General features: G+C 42.9%; 2 protein-coding genes and 1 non-coding gene across 9 annotated transcripts in view; 2 read left to right on the forward strand and 1 right to left on the reverse strand.

Annotated features, from left to right (window-relative positions):
- LOC127597570 (SRSF protein kinase 2-like) overlaps positions 1 to 14,195 on the forward strand; it is a 446,193-nt gene that overhangs the window by 390,747 nt on the left and 41,251 nt on the right. For 2 of the 6 annotated variants that reach the window (XM_052060688.1, XM_052060690.1), the window contains exon 1: positions 13,743 to 14,188. The exons of 2 other annotated variants lie outside the window; for them this stretch is intronic. In XM_052060688.1, the coding sequence (XP_051916648.1) occupies positions 14,173 to 14,188 (16 nt within the window). In that variant the 5' untranslated portion in view covers positions 13,743 to 14,172. Of the gene's footprint in view, positions 1 to 13,735; positions 14,189 to 14,195 lie in introns of those variants that run through there. 2 more of the 6 variants (XM_052060694.1, XM_052060689.1) reach the window with 2 other exon arrangements.
- pus7 (pseudouridine synthase 7) lies at positions 1,477 to 10,237 on the reverse strand. 2 transcript variants are annotated; one of them, XM_052060724.1, is made up of 17 exons: positions 9,971 to 10,237; positions 8,894 to 9,187; positions 8,728 to 8,812; positions 7,989 to 8,117; positions 7,761 to 7,902; positions 6,113 to 6,130; positions 5,772 to 5,883; positions 5,197 to 5,274; positions 4,976 to 5,104; positions 3,504 to 3,629; positions 3,365 to 3,426; positions 3,114 to 3,274; positions 2,898 to 3,024; positions 2,717 to 2,818; positions 2,427 to 2,556; positions 2,042 to 2,133; positions 1,477 to 1,937 (listed from the first exon to the last, which is right to left on the reverse strand). In XM_052060724.1, exons 2-17 carry the CDS (start codon positions 9,175 to 9,177, stop codon positions 1,801 to 1,803), a joined length of 1,914 nt encoding a protein of 637 aa, XP_051916684.1. In that variant the 5' UTR covers positions 9,178 to 9,187; positions 9,971 to 10,237; the 3' UTR covers positions 1,477 to 1,800. The 2 variants fall into 2 exon arrangements, with proteins under 2 accessions (XP_051916684.1, XP_051916685.1); XM_052060725.1 differs by lacking the exon at positions 6,113 to 6,130 and having other exon boundaries at positions 9,971 to 10,236.
- On the forward strand, positions 13,090 to 13,163 carry trnat-agu (transfer RNA threonine (anticodon AGU)). The gene has a single exon. It is a non-coding gene; the product is annotated as a tRNA-Thr (tRNA).

Consider the following 14,195-nt stretch of genomic DNA (forward strand, 5'->3'; position numbering starts at 1 on the left):
CATGAAGCAGAAGGTGAAATGTGAATCAATCGCGCCCCCGTGCACCAACGTCCTCAAAGGGTGAGCAGGTGCACTTAAATCTTACTTACCCGCAGACACCCCTTCAGGTTGAACCAAAATCCGTTGCAGCCTCTCTCGTGTTCAGTAGTTGCTTTCCTTCTGACGCTTGCATGGTGAAGATGGCATCCATCTTTTAAACAAGCTGACCCCCTCCCCTCCTCTCCTCTCCCCCCAAATATCCACATCGATCCATCCCTCTTCTCACTCGTTCTCACGGAAGACCACACCGGTGGAGTTACGAGACAAGCAAACAGCACCCCCCCCCCACCCCCTTCCGCAACTCAAGCACACTCACACCTCCCAGGAGACACAATAGCATCCACCATAGTCTGCTTGCGCGGGCAAACACAGATGCAAAAGGCTGATTCAACACATCCAAATGCACGCCTATGCAAACGTAAGACAAACACTTCTAGTCAACACGCAATCAAAACGGCACAAAAGGCTCCCTGAGACTCCCGACAGTATCATTCGGAGCAAATGGTTAAAGTGTCAAAACAAAGCGAAAGTCATTGAAAATATACAATTTAATGTTTTCATGATATATATTGATTTTCACGCTGACCTGGAAGGACAAATAACAAAGTCTTGTATTATATTATTATATTATATTATTATATTATGTATTGTATTATATTGTGGGTATTGTGGTGTTTTTAGTTTTTTTTGTCGGACTGCACTTGTTCCGAAATCTTTTCTTTTATAAGTGGTCACATTTTAACTTGAAAAGCATTTGGATATTAAAAAAAATTACAGTTATCTCATTTCCCCCAAGAAAGGCCTTTTTGAAAAGTATTTTTGTTTTTGACATTAAAAAAAAAAGTCTCTTGAAGAAAATAAACATTTCCACGATTTCCCTCAATATCAACCTTTTCCTTGTCAAAAACAAACTTCATTTTAACACATTAATAAAGTAGAATATTTCCACTAAACGTGTATGCATGTGATTTTCCCCCCTTTTTTTAAATTAAAATTAAACATTTTGTGTGTAAATTAGAGCCAGCCTTAATTTAAAATTACATTTTTGACAATAAAGTTGTAGTTATGGAAACATTCCATTGGATAAAGAAGAAAAAAAGAAATGATGTCATAATATTGAAATACAAGAATAAACTTAATACACACAAAGAAATTGTGATTTTATGAAATAATAAATTGTAAGGATGAAGCATGGGGGGAGGTGCAAGAATAAACTCATACATCATAAGGATTAAAAAAAAAAATTATTAACGGTTTTGTTGAGCGTCACATTTACGCAGAATTTCACACTTTTTTCAGTGTACTTCTTAGTATGAGGAGTGCGGTACATTTTGCCCTCTAGAAACATGAGCAAAGCCTTGAAGACCATTTTTAGAGAATGAAGTCAATATGTCCCCCCTGCTGTTCCCCCCAAAAAATAAAAAACAACACTCCGACTCGGCTTCTCAATGATTTTAATCTATCCTCTCTGCCAGAGTCGCTCATACATTCAGTCAAATATTATTAAAAAAAAACAAAATAGAAAAAGGAAGAAAATTCTCAAATGTCCGCACAAGCAGATACACAAGCCATCTCTGCACTGAGGTGATTTAAAGAAAGCTCAAACATCTAAAATAACACAGTTATTGGTGCTTTTCGATGGTTAAAAGAGAAAAAAATGACAACAACAAAATAATGCCAGTCAGATTCACATCACAGGAAGTTGCCAAATAATTGGCTTGGGCAGGAGTACCTAATCATGAGGCCGGCGGCGTCCCGGTGTTAGTTGAACCAGGTGGTGTTGAGCTGTGTCTGTTTCTTGATGCTGGTGTCCAACTTGAGCACTTCCCGGATGGCCATGGTGGCGTACGTCGAGGGCGGCAGAGAGAACTCCAGCCGAAGCGCGCGGTATTTCCCTTCTGTTCAGAGGTGCCAAAAACCTTAAAAATCAATACTTACCAATACGTCAATTCCAGATACCGTACAAAGCCGTTTACGTCAACGTTTCTTTTTGAGTCCTGACCTTTGTTGAATACCGGCGCTGGCTTTTTCTCAATTTTCTCAAAGTCGGTGTGGACCAGAGAGATCTTGGGGTCGTCGTACTGGATCACCTCCCTAACACAGAAATGACACCGAGTTTTTAAGCGCTCGAGTTAGGTGATTCCTAAATAGGAAATTTTTTTTAAAAAAAATCTAATTACACAAAGACTACTTACGGTACTTCAAATGCATTAGTCATTATTTATAGTAATAATAATGTCAAAAATCTGTGACATTTCTGTGGTGTGCTGTGAGATTTTTTTTATATGATTAGAGGTTGGGAAACGCTGCTCCAGTCAACCTCTGACTTTTTTTTTCTTTTCATTCGAGGCAAGAAAAACTCAGGAATGGATCAAAGGGGCACCCACCAACTGACATTGCTGGGCCTGATGAGGACGCGCCTATAGGCTCCGGCCAGCGAGTAGTCCTTAATTTTGTGTCGCATGTTGTCGATGTCCAGCCCGTCGGCGCTCAACATCTCTCTGTAACCTTTACCCACTGGCGCACACACACACATTTTTAACGTTCACTCTGTAAAACATATTTTCACACTTTACACATTCAATTTCCAGGACTTTTTTTTTTGGTCCCATCTTTTTCAAGACGTGCCGTTTAAAAAACGAGTCTGAAAATGGGTCAAAACGTTTTGCGGTCTTACCGTGGTGGGTGGGGTAGATGACGTCAAAGCCAGGAAGCGGCATGACAATGTCATGTATGGAGTGGCTCTTTGCCTCCTCTTCTGACAGGATGTGCGCTTTGGCTTGAGAGACACAATCCCGTCGATTCTCGTCAAAGGTCAGAATGATCACAGTGGGCGATCCAAGGAGACGGATACTAACTTCCTCGGAGCACCAGGTCGCCCTCCACTGCTGTAAGCCCGAAAGCGTCGATCCGCCGACTCACCATCGTGTTCCACACCACGCTTTGGTAGCTGTGGACGTACATCAGGCGGTTGTTTCGGGGGATCTGCACCAAAAAAAAAAAAAAAAGAAAAACCCACACGGGGCGGCTCAACATGAAGACAGGGTCTTCACGCTAAATTTACAATCACTAACCAGTCCAAAGGCAGTGACTATGTTGTTTTTGCCGTGCTGGCACAAGCCCCGAAGCAGCTGGCCCTCCACGCAGCGCTTATTGGGTAGCTTCTTCAGGGCCGCCTCGGGGTCCTGAGTCCTGGCCCACTCCTCCCTGCAGCGCACCAAGAATTCTTTCTCAGCTGCAAGCGGGTGGGGGGGGCGTATGACGGAAACCATTAGCGGGACCACAAAAAAATGCCATTACGGGCGGATTAAGAACCCGTTGGTACCTCCGGGACGAGGCTTGAGAATTAAATCCACCACTTGCTTCCAGTCATTCCTCAGGATGGCCCTGTCATGACAAAAGAAGAAACGTTTATTAGCACATAGCGTGAGCGAAGGTGCCGCCGGCGTGTGGGACGACGCTACCTGCCCACTTGCTGGGTGGGCACCGCCGTGGTGCCGAAGCGCTGCATGCCGTAATAGTTGATAAAGCCAGTCTGCTTGAGGGACGTCATGGCCTGATGGACCTGGGCGTCGGTTCCGGAGATGTTCCTGGGGTGAAAATAGTCACTCTTTCGATGCCAGCCATTAAAAACAAAAAGAAAAGCTTCCTTTTGAATAACAGACCATTTCATGACAGACCATTATTGTGATTTATGACAATCTAATACCAAATGAGGGATTAGATTCTCTTCTTTCATCACACAATAAAAAATTTTGTTTCTCGTGTACCTTATTCCATTGTTAAGTAATCGGCAGTAAAACACTTTGGATGGGAAAAAAAAAACCCTCACAAAACATGCTTTTTGGCAGCGATTCTGATCATAATCAATTTTGATCTTGTGATGCCTCAAATGTGAACCGCATTTACAATGAATTACAAGCGTAGGAAACGTACATTTGACAGATTTTAAAAACTATTTGCACTCGATTCAGTCGTGGTAGTAGTAAAATTTAGTAGTGTGTGCGTATGTGTGTGTGTGTGTGTGTGTGTTGCAGTCGATTTAGCGTGATAAACACTTGGATTAATCAGAAGATGCTTGGAACGGTCGCATTTCCAAGGCTCCACCACGTTTAGGAGTTGAAAAATTGTTCTGACACATCCAAGAGAGGTCCAATGATGCCATCTGCTGGCGTAATTGTTATGATCATTTTTTTTAACTGCTCAAGACTTTGCTTCACCGAGTTGGATTAAAAATATATACAACTAGCTGGTTCGCCGCCCTCCGGGCGGCTCATCAGCTAGTTCCTGCGGAAGGCTGGTAAGGTGGGCCTTCGGCCCACAAAAGTGTTGTTGCTTGGTTCAACTTTTTGTTCATCTTCATTGCTTATCGCGAAAATAAAGAGATGTTTAGCTCTACTAAATAACTAACAATTTCATTGCAATGCTTGTGGGTAGACAACACTTTTTCGCTAAGATGCCCGCGCGATCGTAGTGAGCCACTGCCTGAGCGGCGCAGTAGCGGCGCGCAGCGGCGCGGTGAAGTAGGTACGTTTTGAAAAGGGACAGACGGAAGGACAGACCGCGTGCGGGACGACGCGCAATATATATATAGATATAGTTGGCAGCAACCGGCATCCTCGTGAGGATTGCCATTGACAGCATTTCACAACAACGGTGCTCAAAAAGTTGAGTGACAATAAAGTGGCCCAGCTCAAAATTAGGCGTCACTTGCCTAAATATGCATTACAATTTTTTTTTTATTAATTCCATTACTAAAAACACAAATCCAGACTACAATTTCTTGTGCCTCTGCTTTCACAAAAGTTATGGGATGAACACATCTGTTCCACAAGAGGGGGGTTGCAAAAATCCAGAAATATACGGGAACTGGAATACGTAACAGGCATTGATGGCAAATTAAATACACCAAACGAAAGTCCAACGTTTCACATACCTGATGACCACTGTAAAGTGGTTCCCCTGCAGCTCCCCCAGCTTGAGCGGATGATTCTTATAGGAGAAATTTCCCAGCTTGAGGTTCATCAGGCACTTGTTGAGGTGAGCCAATCTCTCTGCGGTGATCCTTACACACACACACACACGCAGAACGTTACCCCCCGGCGTGAGCGACGCATCCGGCACCCGCATCGGCCCTGGCGCCCGTTCCACACTCACTTGAGGACAGCGATTTCTTGCACCGTGATGGCCCTCTTGTCCTTTGTGCCCATATAGGAAAACATGTTGGGTCTGAGCCTGACAAACACACCAAAACATCGCACAGAGGGAATTCAGTGGAGCTTCAGTGGATCTCAGATGACCAAAAAAAAAAACACTAAATGCCACAAAGTGCCAGGTAACAAATGTATTCCAAAGTGCTCTGACGGGACAGAAAAAGCATACATTAAAAAAAAAAGGGAAAAAAATGGATTGAATCATTTTTGTTGCCATCAATTATCTGCTCCACACTTCAGCCCATTTCTCAGTAATTTGGTGGAAATTGATGGACATTTGAATATTTACTTTGCGAGTTGATTTATCAGAAGATTTAAAAATCGAGAAAAATTACAGGATAGGCGTCACACTGGTCCTCGTCAAAAACAAATAAATAAATAAAGGTTAGTCGAGGAAATAGATTTGTCGTTGGGGTGTTTTCATTTGGTCACCAACAGCAACAAACGCCCCCTGTCTCACTGTGCCTGGTGGAGGTAATAATGCAAAATATTATTGGAGAACTTCAACACCACTCTTACCTGAGGAACTTTGACAGCACATTGATGGCATCCATGGTGTCCTTGTTCTCCTTGTAGAGCACAAAGTGGCAGAAGCTGCCGCGGTTTTTGGGCCAGAAGTGTTTCCTGGGTGCTTTTAAAAAGACATAGGAGAGAGAGAGAGAGAGAGAGAGAGAGATAGAGAGAGAGAGAGAGAGAAAAAAAACACCCACACATAAAGAAACGCGGAAGATCCTATCTGAGACGTTCACCTTGACCGAACAACATCGACTTCTGCCTTGAATTGTTTAACGAGAAGGGCAACCCCTGCTTTGACACGCGAGCGTCTCCTAAGCTTCCTTGTGTGGAGAGGAACTTCTTACCTGCAGATGTCTTCACCTCTATCCCAAGAAGAGCAAAATATAGACAATACAAGAGCGTTACTTAGCATAAGACGTTTGCGAGCGAGGGAGGGGCTGAGCCGCATGCACAGACAAACCCACGACTGGAGTGCGCTTCGTATGGACTGGAAAAGGATCGGGGCGGGCATTCACAGTGAGCGATGTGTCGCGAGCTGGATCAGACGCTCAATGGGAGGGGTGCGGGGGGGGGGGGGGGGACTGGGAAGGGGACTGGGGGTCGGCATCCTGAGAAGACTCATGCAAGTGCTTTTCGGCTGGATTTACACTGCAGGGGGTCAAGCGACAATTCAGATTGATTTGTTCTCGAGTGGCATCAGTGTCATGTACATCATGGCAGTGCAAAAATAACTCAATAAACAAACAAACGCATGGATTTGAATTATCTTCAGATCGGAATCAGAATCAAGTCTATTAATAGACCAATTGAATAAGATTTGATGTTGCAATTGTCACACGACAACGTGCACACGTGAGGTGTTTATTATTTTTGACTGCTTCGGTGACCACATTCTGTTCTACTGTAGCATCTGCAACTTTGAGGTGTAAAATTTTAAAAAGGGTTTGGGGGGTCCTGGTAAATGACATGGGTGACAGCTAATTAGCGCCTCGAGCTAACTGGCCAACCCGTGTAATTATCTTACAATTTTTTCCAACAAAGCAACTGTATTTGAATGGTAAAAGAAAGTATGAGGTATGCCATGTGGAAAAAGCTAACATCGAATCATTCCTTAGGTGTTGTTGAGGGTAAACGTGCTCTTCTGGTTACACATTGCACTTCATCTTCTTTGTTAAAGTGTGAAACGATCCTCAGTTCAGGAGATTGTTTGTCTTTGTCTTTTTTTGTCATAGCTCCCCGCTATTGCGTCAAAACTCAGCCCAACGAAGCGTCTAGGTAGAGATTTTGCTTTGATCTTTTGTTGTTGTTTTGTTAGTCAATTAATCATTGCAGCCATTACTTGAGATGCACATGGAAAAGGACAGCTAAAAAAATATCAAGTCCAGGCATTAAAATCAGGATTGGACACTTTGACCTGCGGTGTAATCCACTTTTATCGTCATGCACATGCCATTTCATTTCTTAACAAATGTTGGCAAATGTATATTGTACATTGAAACCATGAAAGTCAAACAATCTAGAACAGGGGTGCCCAAACTTTTTGGATCGAAGATCTACTTTTTGATCAACTAACCTCACGGGATCTACCCTTACCGGCGCGCGCACGCACAGACACCCACACAAATTTAAGATTTAACTGCTTTATTTTATTTTTTAAATATTTTTTTTGTGAAAATGAGACTGATTAGTGTGCAGTGTATATTAACACAAAAAATATATTACTAACATGTACAAAGACACACAAATGGTTGTTTGTTTTTTTTCTTCTCGACACTCCTCGGATCTACTTGGGACCTGTCTTAGATCTACCGGTAGATCAGGATCTACCTAATGGGCACCCCTGATCTAGAAAGTCACCATTTTATGACTTGATTTTGTGATTTTTAAGAATTTTGAGCAGATTTCTAGGATCTCCAATGGGAAGGATTGCTTTGAAATGCAAACTATATGGTAGTGTTGGACCTTCATTTGTGATTTGATGTCTCCACTCACCAGCCTGAGCCTTCTTTCCAGCAGCGTGGTAGGCCACGATGAACTTGCGGCCATCTTTCTCCTCCGTCTTTGTCTCCAGGCCGGGGAATTGAGTTTTGATGGCTTTGTGTACCAGTGTCCGCTTGTCCTTCGACTCATCCCCCTATAAGATACATAAAAAGGGGGGCGGGGGGGGGGGCTAAATCCCTGCGCTAACGCGGCATAAGGATCCAGCCGACGTAGAGTCACCTCGATGGAGACGAAGCTCTCTTTGTTCTTGAACAGCTGCAGCTCCTCGAGCTGCTTCTTCTGCTCCTCGGTCAACACGCTGCTATCGGTCGTTGGGTTTTCTTCTGCTGGTGCTGATGATGCTGCTTCCTGATTTGATGAACACACGCACACACACTTTGATGTGAAAAAAAATTAAATCAATAATAAATACTGTAGTCCCGAACACATTGGATAAAAAAAGTGCCAGGATAAAGATGTTAAAGGAGATGCATTCTGCAAAATGGAATTTTGAAATGGCATGGACACTAATGGTTGCGTCGCTGGAGCGCCATTAAGTGGGAAATTCAACAACCAAGAAAATATAACTCCCCAGTTCTGAAAATGCGTCTGTGAGCGAGCTATCCTGAATATTGCAAATTGTACTGTTACAATATGGCAAAGTTATATAACTACCTACCCCCCCAACTTCCTCGCCCCAGGACTTGACATTGATGCTAGCCGTAGAGCTAGCATCATTTCCAGGCAGACTTTATTATCATGCCAGAGCCAAAAGGTAATAAAAGCTGGAGTGAGAGTCACTATATTTGTCGCTAGTTTGATTTTTGAAACTATAGTTGCTAGAAGACGCTGAAAAGCCACTTAATTCACTTTCGCCCAAAACCACAGGCCGTCAGGGGAATAAGCAAAGCCATACTCTGCAAATCCACTCGACTTCAATCATTTCAACCAGAGGGTGACATGTGGATGTTTTGCTTACCTGAACCTCTTCAGGAATGGAGAGGTCATCTAAGTGCACTATCTTTCCTTCTTTGCTGATTTCATGGACCACAAAATCGGAGTATCTGAGTAAAAAGGATGACAAATCAAGAGCTGTGCGAGAAAGGCGGCGATGGAATCAAAGGGTGTGACTTTCGAGGACAAACCTTTCCTTGAGGATTCCAGAGAAGCCCTTGTGATCGCTGACATATTTGCAGATGCCCACATCCAGCTCGATGAGGCCGTGCTTCATCATGTCCGCAAATGACTCGCTGCTGCCATCTTCCTCTTCTTCCTCACCATCGCTCATCGCTGCTCGAGGAGCTCCATTATCATTTTCCTCCTCAACTCTGGCTCTTTTGGTCATAGCCGCTTCAACTTCCACATCCCCCGGGCAGCCTCTCTTCTCTCCAGGGTGGACTGGAGCTGGCACAGGCTTGGATTCATCCATCGTCAGCAAGCTGGGACACATAGAATGGAAGTTAGTTTTTAAAGGGGGGATTGTGACAGCTCAAATAACATCCATCTTTTGTCATCACTGGGGTGGTAAAAATAAGATTTGAAACTTTCCATAGACTCAAATGGAAATTAGAAGATTAAAGGTTGGCTGTTAACTGGACACAAATATATTTTAGCCCAAACACAAAAACAAACTCAGGGCTATGCTTTCGCTTGGAGGAAGAGGGAAGCAGTTGGGCATAGCTTGCTCAAGAGAGGATCAGAGCTAGGCCGCCGAGCGAGGCGAAAGAGGTTGTTTAATGCGCACTCACTGGCAGGATACAAACCACTGTTCCACACAACTCATTGGAAAGATTCAGCCCTGCTGTTACGCATACTGTTGTCAGCAAAATCAAGAGAGGTGAGCTGAGGTACAAAGCCATTGTAGTTGCAATGCTCAGACTCTTGCACTTGGTCGTCATGGTAACGAAAGCTGGACTCCCCATTGGCTGAGTTGTATTTTGGGGTATCATGAGGGCTTGCTCAAGACAGGCATTTCAGCAAGACAAGAATTAGTGTGTGCAAAGTGTTCAATAACTCTCGATCAATGGAGGATTCACACAGATACTACAAATCCTGGTATCTGTTGTGTATATTGATAACAAAAAAATCTTCAGGTTTACTTTGAGTCAATGGACAGAGATGACATAACATTTGTTGTTTTTCTAACGCCTAATGATGTTAGACAAATGGTATCATATCTTAAGACAAATATGTTCATTTTCTAAAACAAGCTTCCCACTTACCTTTTAAGATGTGTTAGGTGTAAATGTCAGATGAGTAGCTTAGCATCCGTGAAGTTCAGCACAAGGTCCCCAAACACGGCTCGAATGGAGTACCAAACGCTTTGGTACTTGTTAGCAACGTTTTTCGAAGCCAAGAATAAAGATCGACAGTGAATAAGTGAATTAAAATCGCTTTATCCCTATACGCTTGTTCGAACTACCTGACTGTGGACATAGGACAGCATCAAGCGAGTAATTCTACAACAGAACACGTGTGTGTAAACGTGCGCATGAGCGTATTTACTTCCGGGTTTTACGACAAACCACGCCCACCACAAAAATACTCGTTGAGAGAGCTAAAAAAGGCGAGATCAAAGCACGCGGCGTCTACGTTACGCTCACGTGACGCAAAAATGTGTTTCTATGACTAAGATATTTGAGTAATTGGTGCAAAATCAACTAGATTACGTTGATCGTGAGCTCGAGTATCCGATTCACGAGCTATGAGGCTACACAGTACTTGTCTTTAAAGCAGTAGAATGTGCATCGACGGGTGAGTGAAGATATTAGCGAGAGAGGCGACATGTTTACGGTTTACCGTTATTTTGTCTCCCTATAAAGAATATTTAACGTTTTTTTCCAAGACATTTTAAGTGCTGGAATAATTACAATTTAAAATATTAACAAACATGGGCAGAACGCAGTAGAGTCAATCTAAAGAAAGCGACCATACTATTGTCAACAACAAAAAAAGCCCGCAGACGTTAAGATGTACTTCGGCCCAAAGATTACATCTTGGGTGGGGGTGGGAGTTGTACACTCAACCCAAATCAACTAAACTCACTTTCAAACAACCTTCGCTGTATACAAAGTATTTTACATGGAGCAAAAATAATTCATACGACAACCAACAATAAAACAATAAATGAATAGCAAAGTCAGTAGAAAGCACAAAAACAGTTAAAAATCAAGTCTCATGCTGAGTCAAAAGCCAAAGAATAAAAATGAGTTTTGAGGCCAGTTTTAAAGATGGACAGCGAGGAGGCTTGCTGAATGTTCAGTGGGAGGGAGTCAGTGAAGGGATGCCAGAGTAGGAGTTATGTGCTCTTTCTTACGAGTACCAATCAAGAGGCGAGCAGCAGCATTCTGGAACAACTGGAGACGCTTAATGGAGGACTGGCTGATTCCAAAGTAAATTGCATTACAGTAATCCAGTGTGATGAAGGCATGAATTACTGTTCTAAAGTGCTCATGAGAAAGGAGAGGGTTTACTTTCACCGGTAGCCCAAGATAAAACAACGCCACCAACTTGATCCAATTTAAATTCCCTGAGCAGTTTAAGACCCAAGTTTGAGACTGATGTTTTAAGACATAGGTGTCAAACTCAGGTCCTGGAGGGCCACTGCCCTGCATGTTTTCCAAGTCTCCCTGTTGCAACACACCTGATTCAAATGTACAGGTTCAATGTCAGGCTTCCACAGAGCTTGCTGATGATCTGATCATTTGAATCAGGTGTATTGCAACAGGGAGACTAGGAAAACATGCAGGGCAGCGGCCCTCCAGGACCTGAGTTTGACACCTATGATTTAAGATAAATAGCCAGGGGGCCCAAGTCTACTGGATGGGATGTACAAAGGCCACTGGGACCAAACACCATCACTTCTGTCATCCGAGTCTTGAGTTCCTCCAGGCAGAATAAAAGTGGCTTCAATGAAAAAGTGTTTTGGGACATAAACCAGAAAGTCATCCACAAGGAAATTGACTTGACTTGACTTGAAGGAAATACCATGTTTCCTGAAGATGGAACCCAATGGGAGCAGATACCGTGAGAACAGAAGAGGCCCCAGAATTGAGCCCTGTAGAACACCACACGACAGTGGGGCAGTTTGTGACTCATAGCAGCCAAGGCTAATACAACAGGTTCTGTCAACTAAATGGGATCTAAACCACTCAAGGGCGCTATCGCTAATGTCCACCAAGTGCTGCAAACGAGCCAACAGCATACTCTGATGCACTGCATCAAATGCTGTTAAATCCAATAAAACCAGACCCAGTTAGTTTCCAGTGTCATATGCCAGGAGGACGTCATTAGAGACACGTAACAGGATTGACTGTGCTATGCATCATCTTGAAACCTGACTGGAAGACCTCCAAAACGTAATGTTCAAACAAGAACAATTTTAACTACATGTGCACCACTTTTTCCAGAATTTTTGCAATGAAAGGCAGCTTGGAAATGGGCCTAAAATTTCACAGTACATCTTGATCAAGCCCGGGTTTCTTGAGCAAGGGTTGCACTACATGTTGCATGTTTAAACTGACGGGGAACCATACCTCAAGAGAGACTGCTGTTGATCATGGCCAAGACTGATGTACCAATACTCGGAAGAACCTCCTTAATGAAATGTGGAGGAACAGAGTCACAAGCGTCAAAAACGTCAAGAACTAAGCTTCAAAAGAATTTAACACAGCTGAACACGGAACACGGACAGAGGTGTCAAATGTGATACTCAAAACAAGAGTCCTAGCTGTAGAAAGCTTATCAATGAAAAATGAAGCAATATGTTACACATTTCAGGTGAACATTCTGACCAAGTAGGCGGAGTGGGTTTGAGTATAGATTCCATACTTTTGAATAGTACAAGTGGGTTTGGACGGTTAGCCTGAATTGGGTTTGATCAATAAGATAAGAAAACCTTTATTAGTCTCGCAATGGAGAAATTCCCAATTCACAGCAGCAAAGTTATGAAAGGAATAAGTAGAAGAACAAAATATAGCTACTGGAAAGGCAGCCACTCTCACGGCGCCATCTTGAAGTCAAAATAACAAAAATAACACAACACATAAAACACAGACATTCATTATATTTTGGCCTCTAACTGCTATCTTGTTCCGCCAGCAATCTTTACAGATTTGATAAGAGACCTGCAACTTCGTTCGGCTTTACGACACTCGTGGTTCGCCATGCGAGTTCTGTCGTACTCGCACTTATCAATGCCATAGTCTATAACGTTGTATATGGCAAAATACAGGTGAAAATCATTCGCGTTAAACAGCCTGCACATATGTGCTTGTTAGTATATACGGCGGTTTGGTAGTTGCAAAAAGATATAATTTAATACGTGATGAGTCAATGCACCGGCGCCGTGGCTTAGTTGGTTAAAGCGCCTGTCTAGTAAACAGGAGATCCTGGGTTCGAATCCCAGCGGTGCCTTTTTTTTTTTCTTGTTTTTTTTCCTCGTTCGATGAGCAAGTCTGTGCTGAGTTTGGGAAGTGTCTTTATCGAGAATGCAAACTAAATTGAGTATTCGATCAGGAAAAGTAATGCAGGAGCGTTAATGGAAAGACAGTGGCCATTAGAGAGCAAATGGTATTTTTAGAACGTACTCTTGTAAAATTTATAAATTAATGCAATCTGTTGTTTTGAAAGTGCGGGTATGTGCCACGGCTTATATTTTTTCCAAAGCTTCTAGTATGCACAGCGCTGCAAAAGTCTACAACCGCCACAGAATAGTTTGGGAATCACTGCTGACGTTCAAGTATTCTAAAGTCATTGCAGTAATCCCTGTGATTTGTGGTAGGAAACGAGACATACTACAAATAAAGTGAAAACACCAACAGTTTGGTATAATGCTAAACTAATTGTCCAACATTACCCTTACAAATAATGGCAAACGAATGATTCGATGTTAAATGCATGTGCAAAGAAATTTTTAATACCATTTTTTTTCTCCACAAAATGAGTTTTGACTTTGACTTTTGAGGTCTCCAGAATAGATCTCAAAATTACATGTCGGTGCCGTTACAGACATTTCTGACCTTGAACGAGCCCTGATGTGAACGTGCATTTTGCGCTTTTAGCCAAGAGTCGCAAATGTTCGCCGCTCAGTTCAATAAGGGCTTTTGTGAATTTTTGAGCATTGACCTGAAATCGTGTGTGTCTTTCAATGCTGAAACAGCAAATACAATGGTGGACCTTTGTACTGTACTTCATATGTTCCCTTATTAAGGCGAGTTGTGTTAATTGAACATTCTGTTTGCGGTTCAAGCATCCTGAAATTCCACAATCGTCCACGAATCAGACAGGAGTCGAGTTGTTGTTCCACGCAATTCCCATTTTGACCTGCAGAGGGTGCCAAGAAGGAAAAAAAGCACAGTGTGGATGTAAGAGTGTGCGTGTCTGTGCTGGCTGCTACTGCCCAGAGAGAAAGAGGAGGAAAACCATGATCTCCAGGAAAGGTGCGTT

Source organism: Hippocampus zosterae, chromosome 3 (assembly GCF_025434085.1).
Source record: "Hippocampus zosterae strain Florida chromosome 3, ASM2543408v3, whole genome shotgun sequence".
NCBI lineage: Eukaryota > Metazoa > Chordata > Actinopteri > Syngnathiformes > Syngnathidae > Hippocampus > Hippocampus zosterae.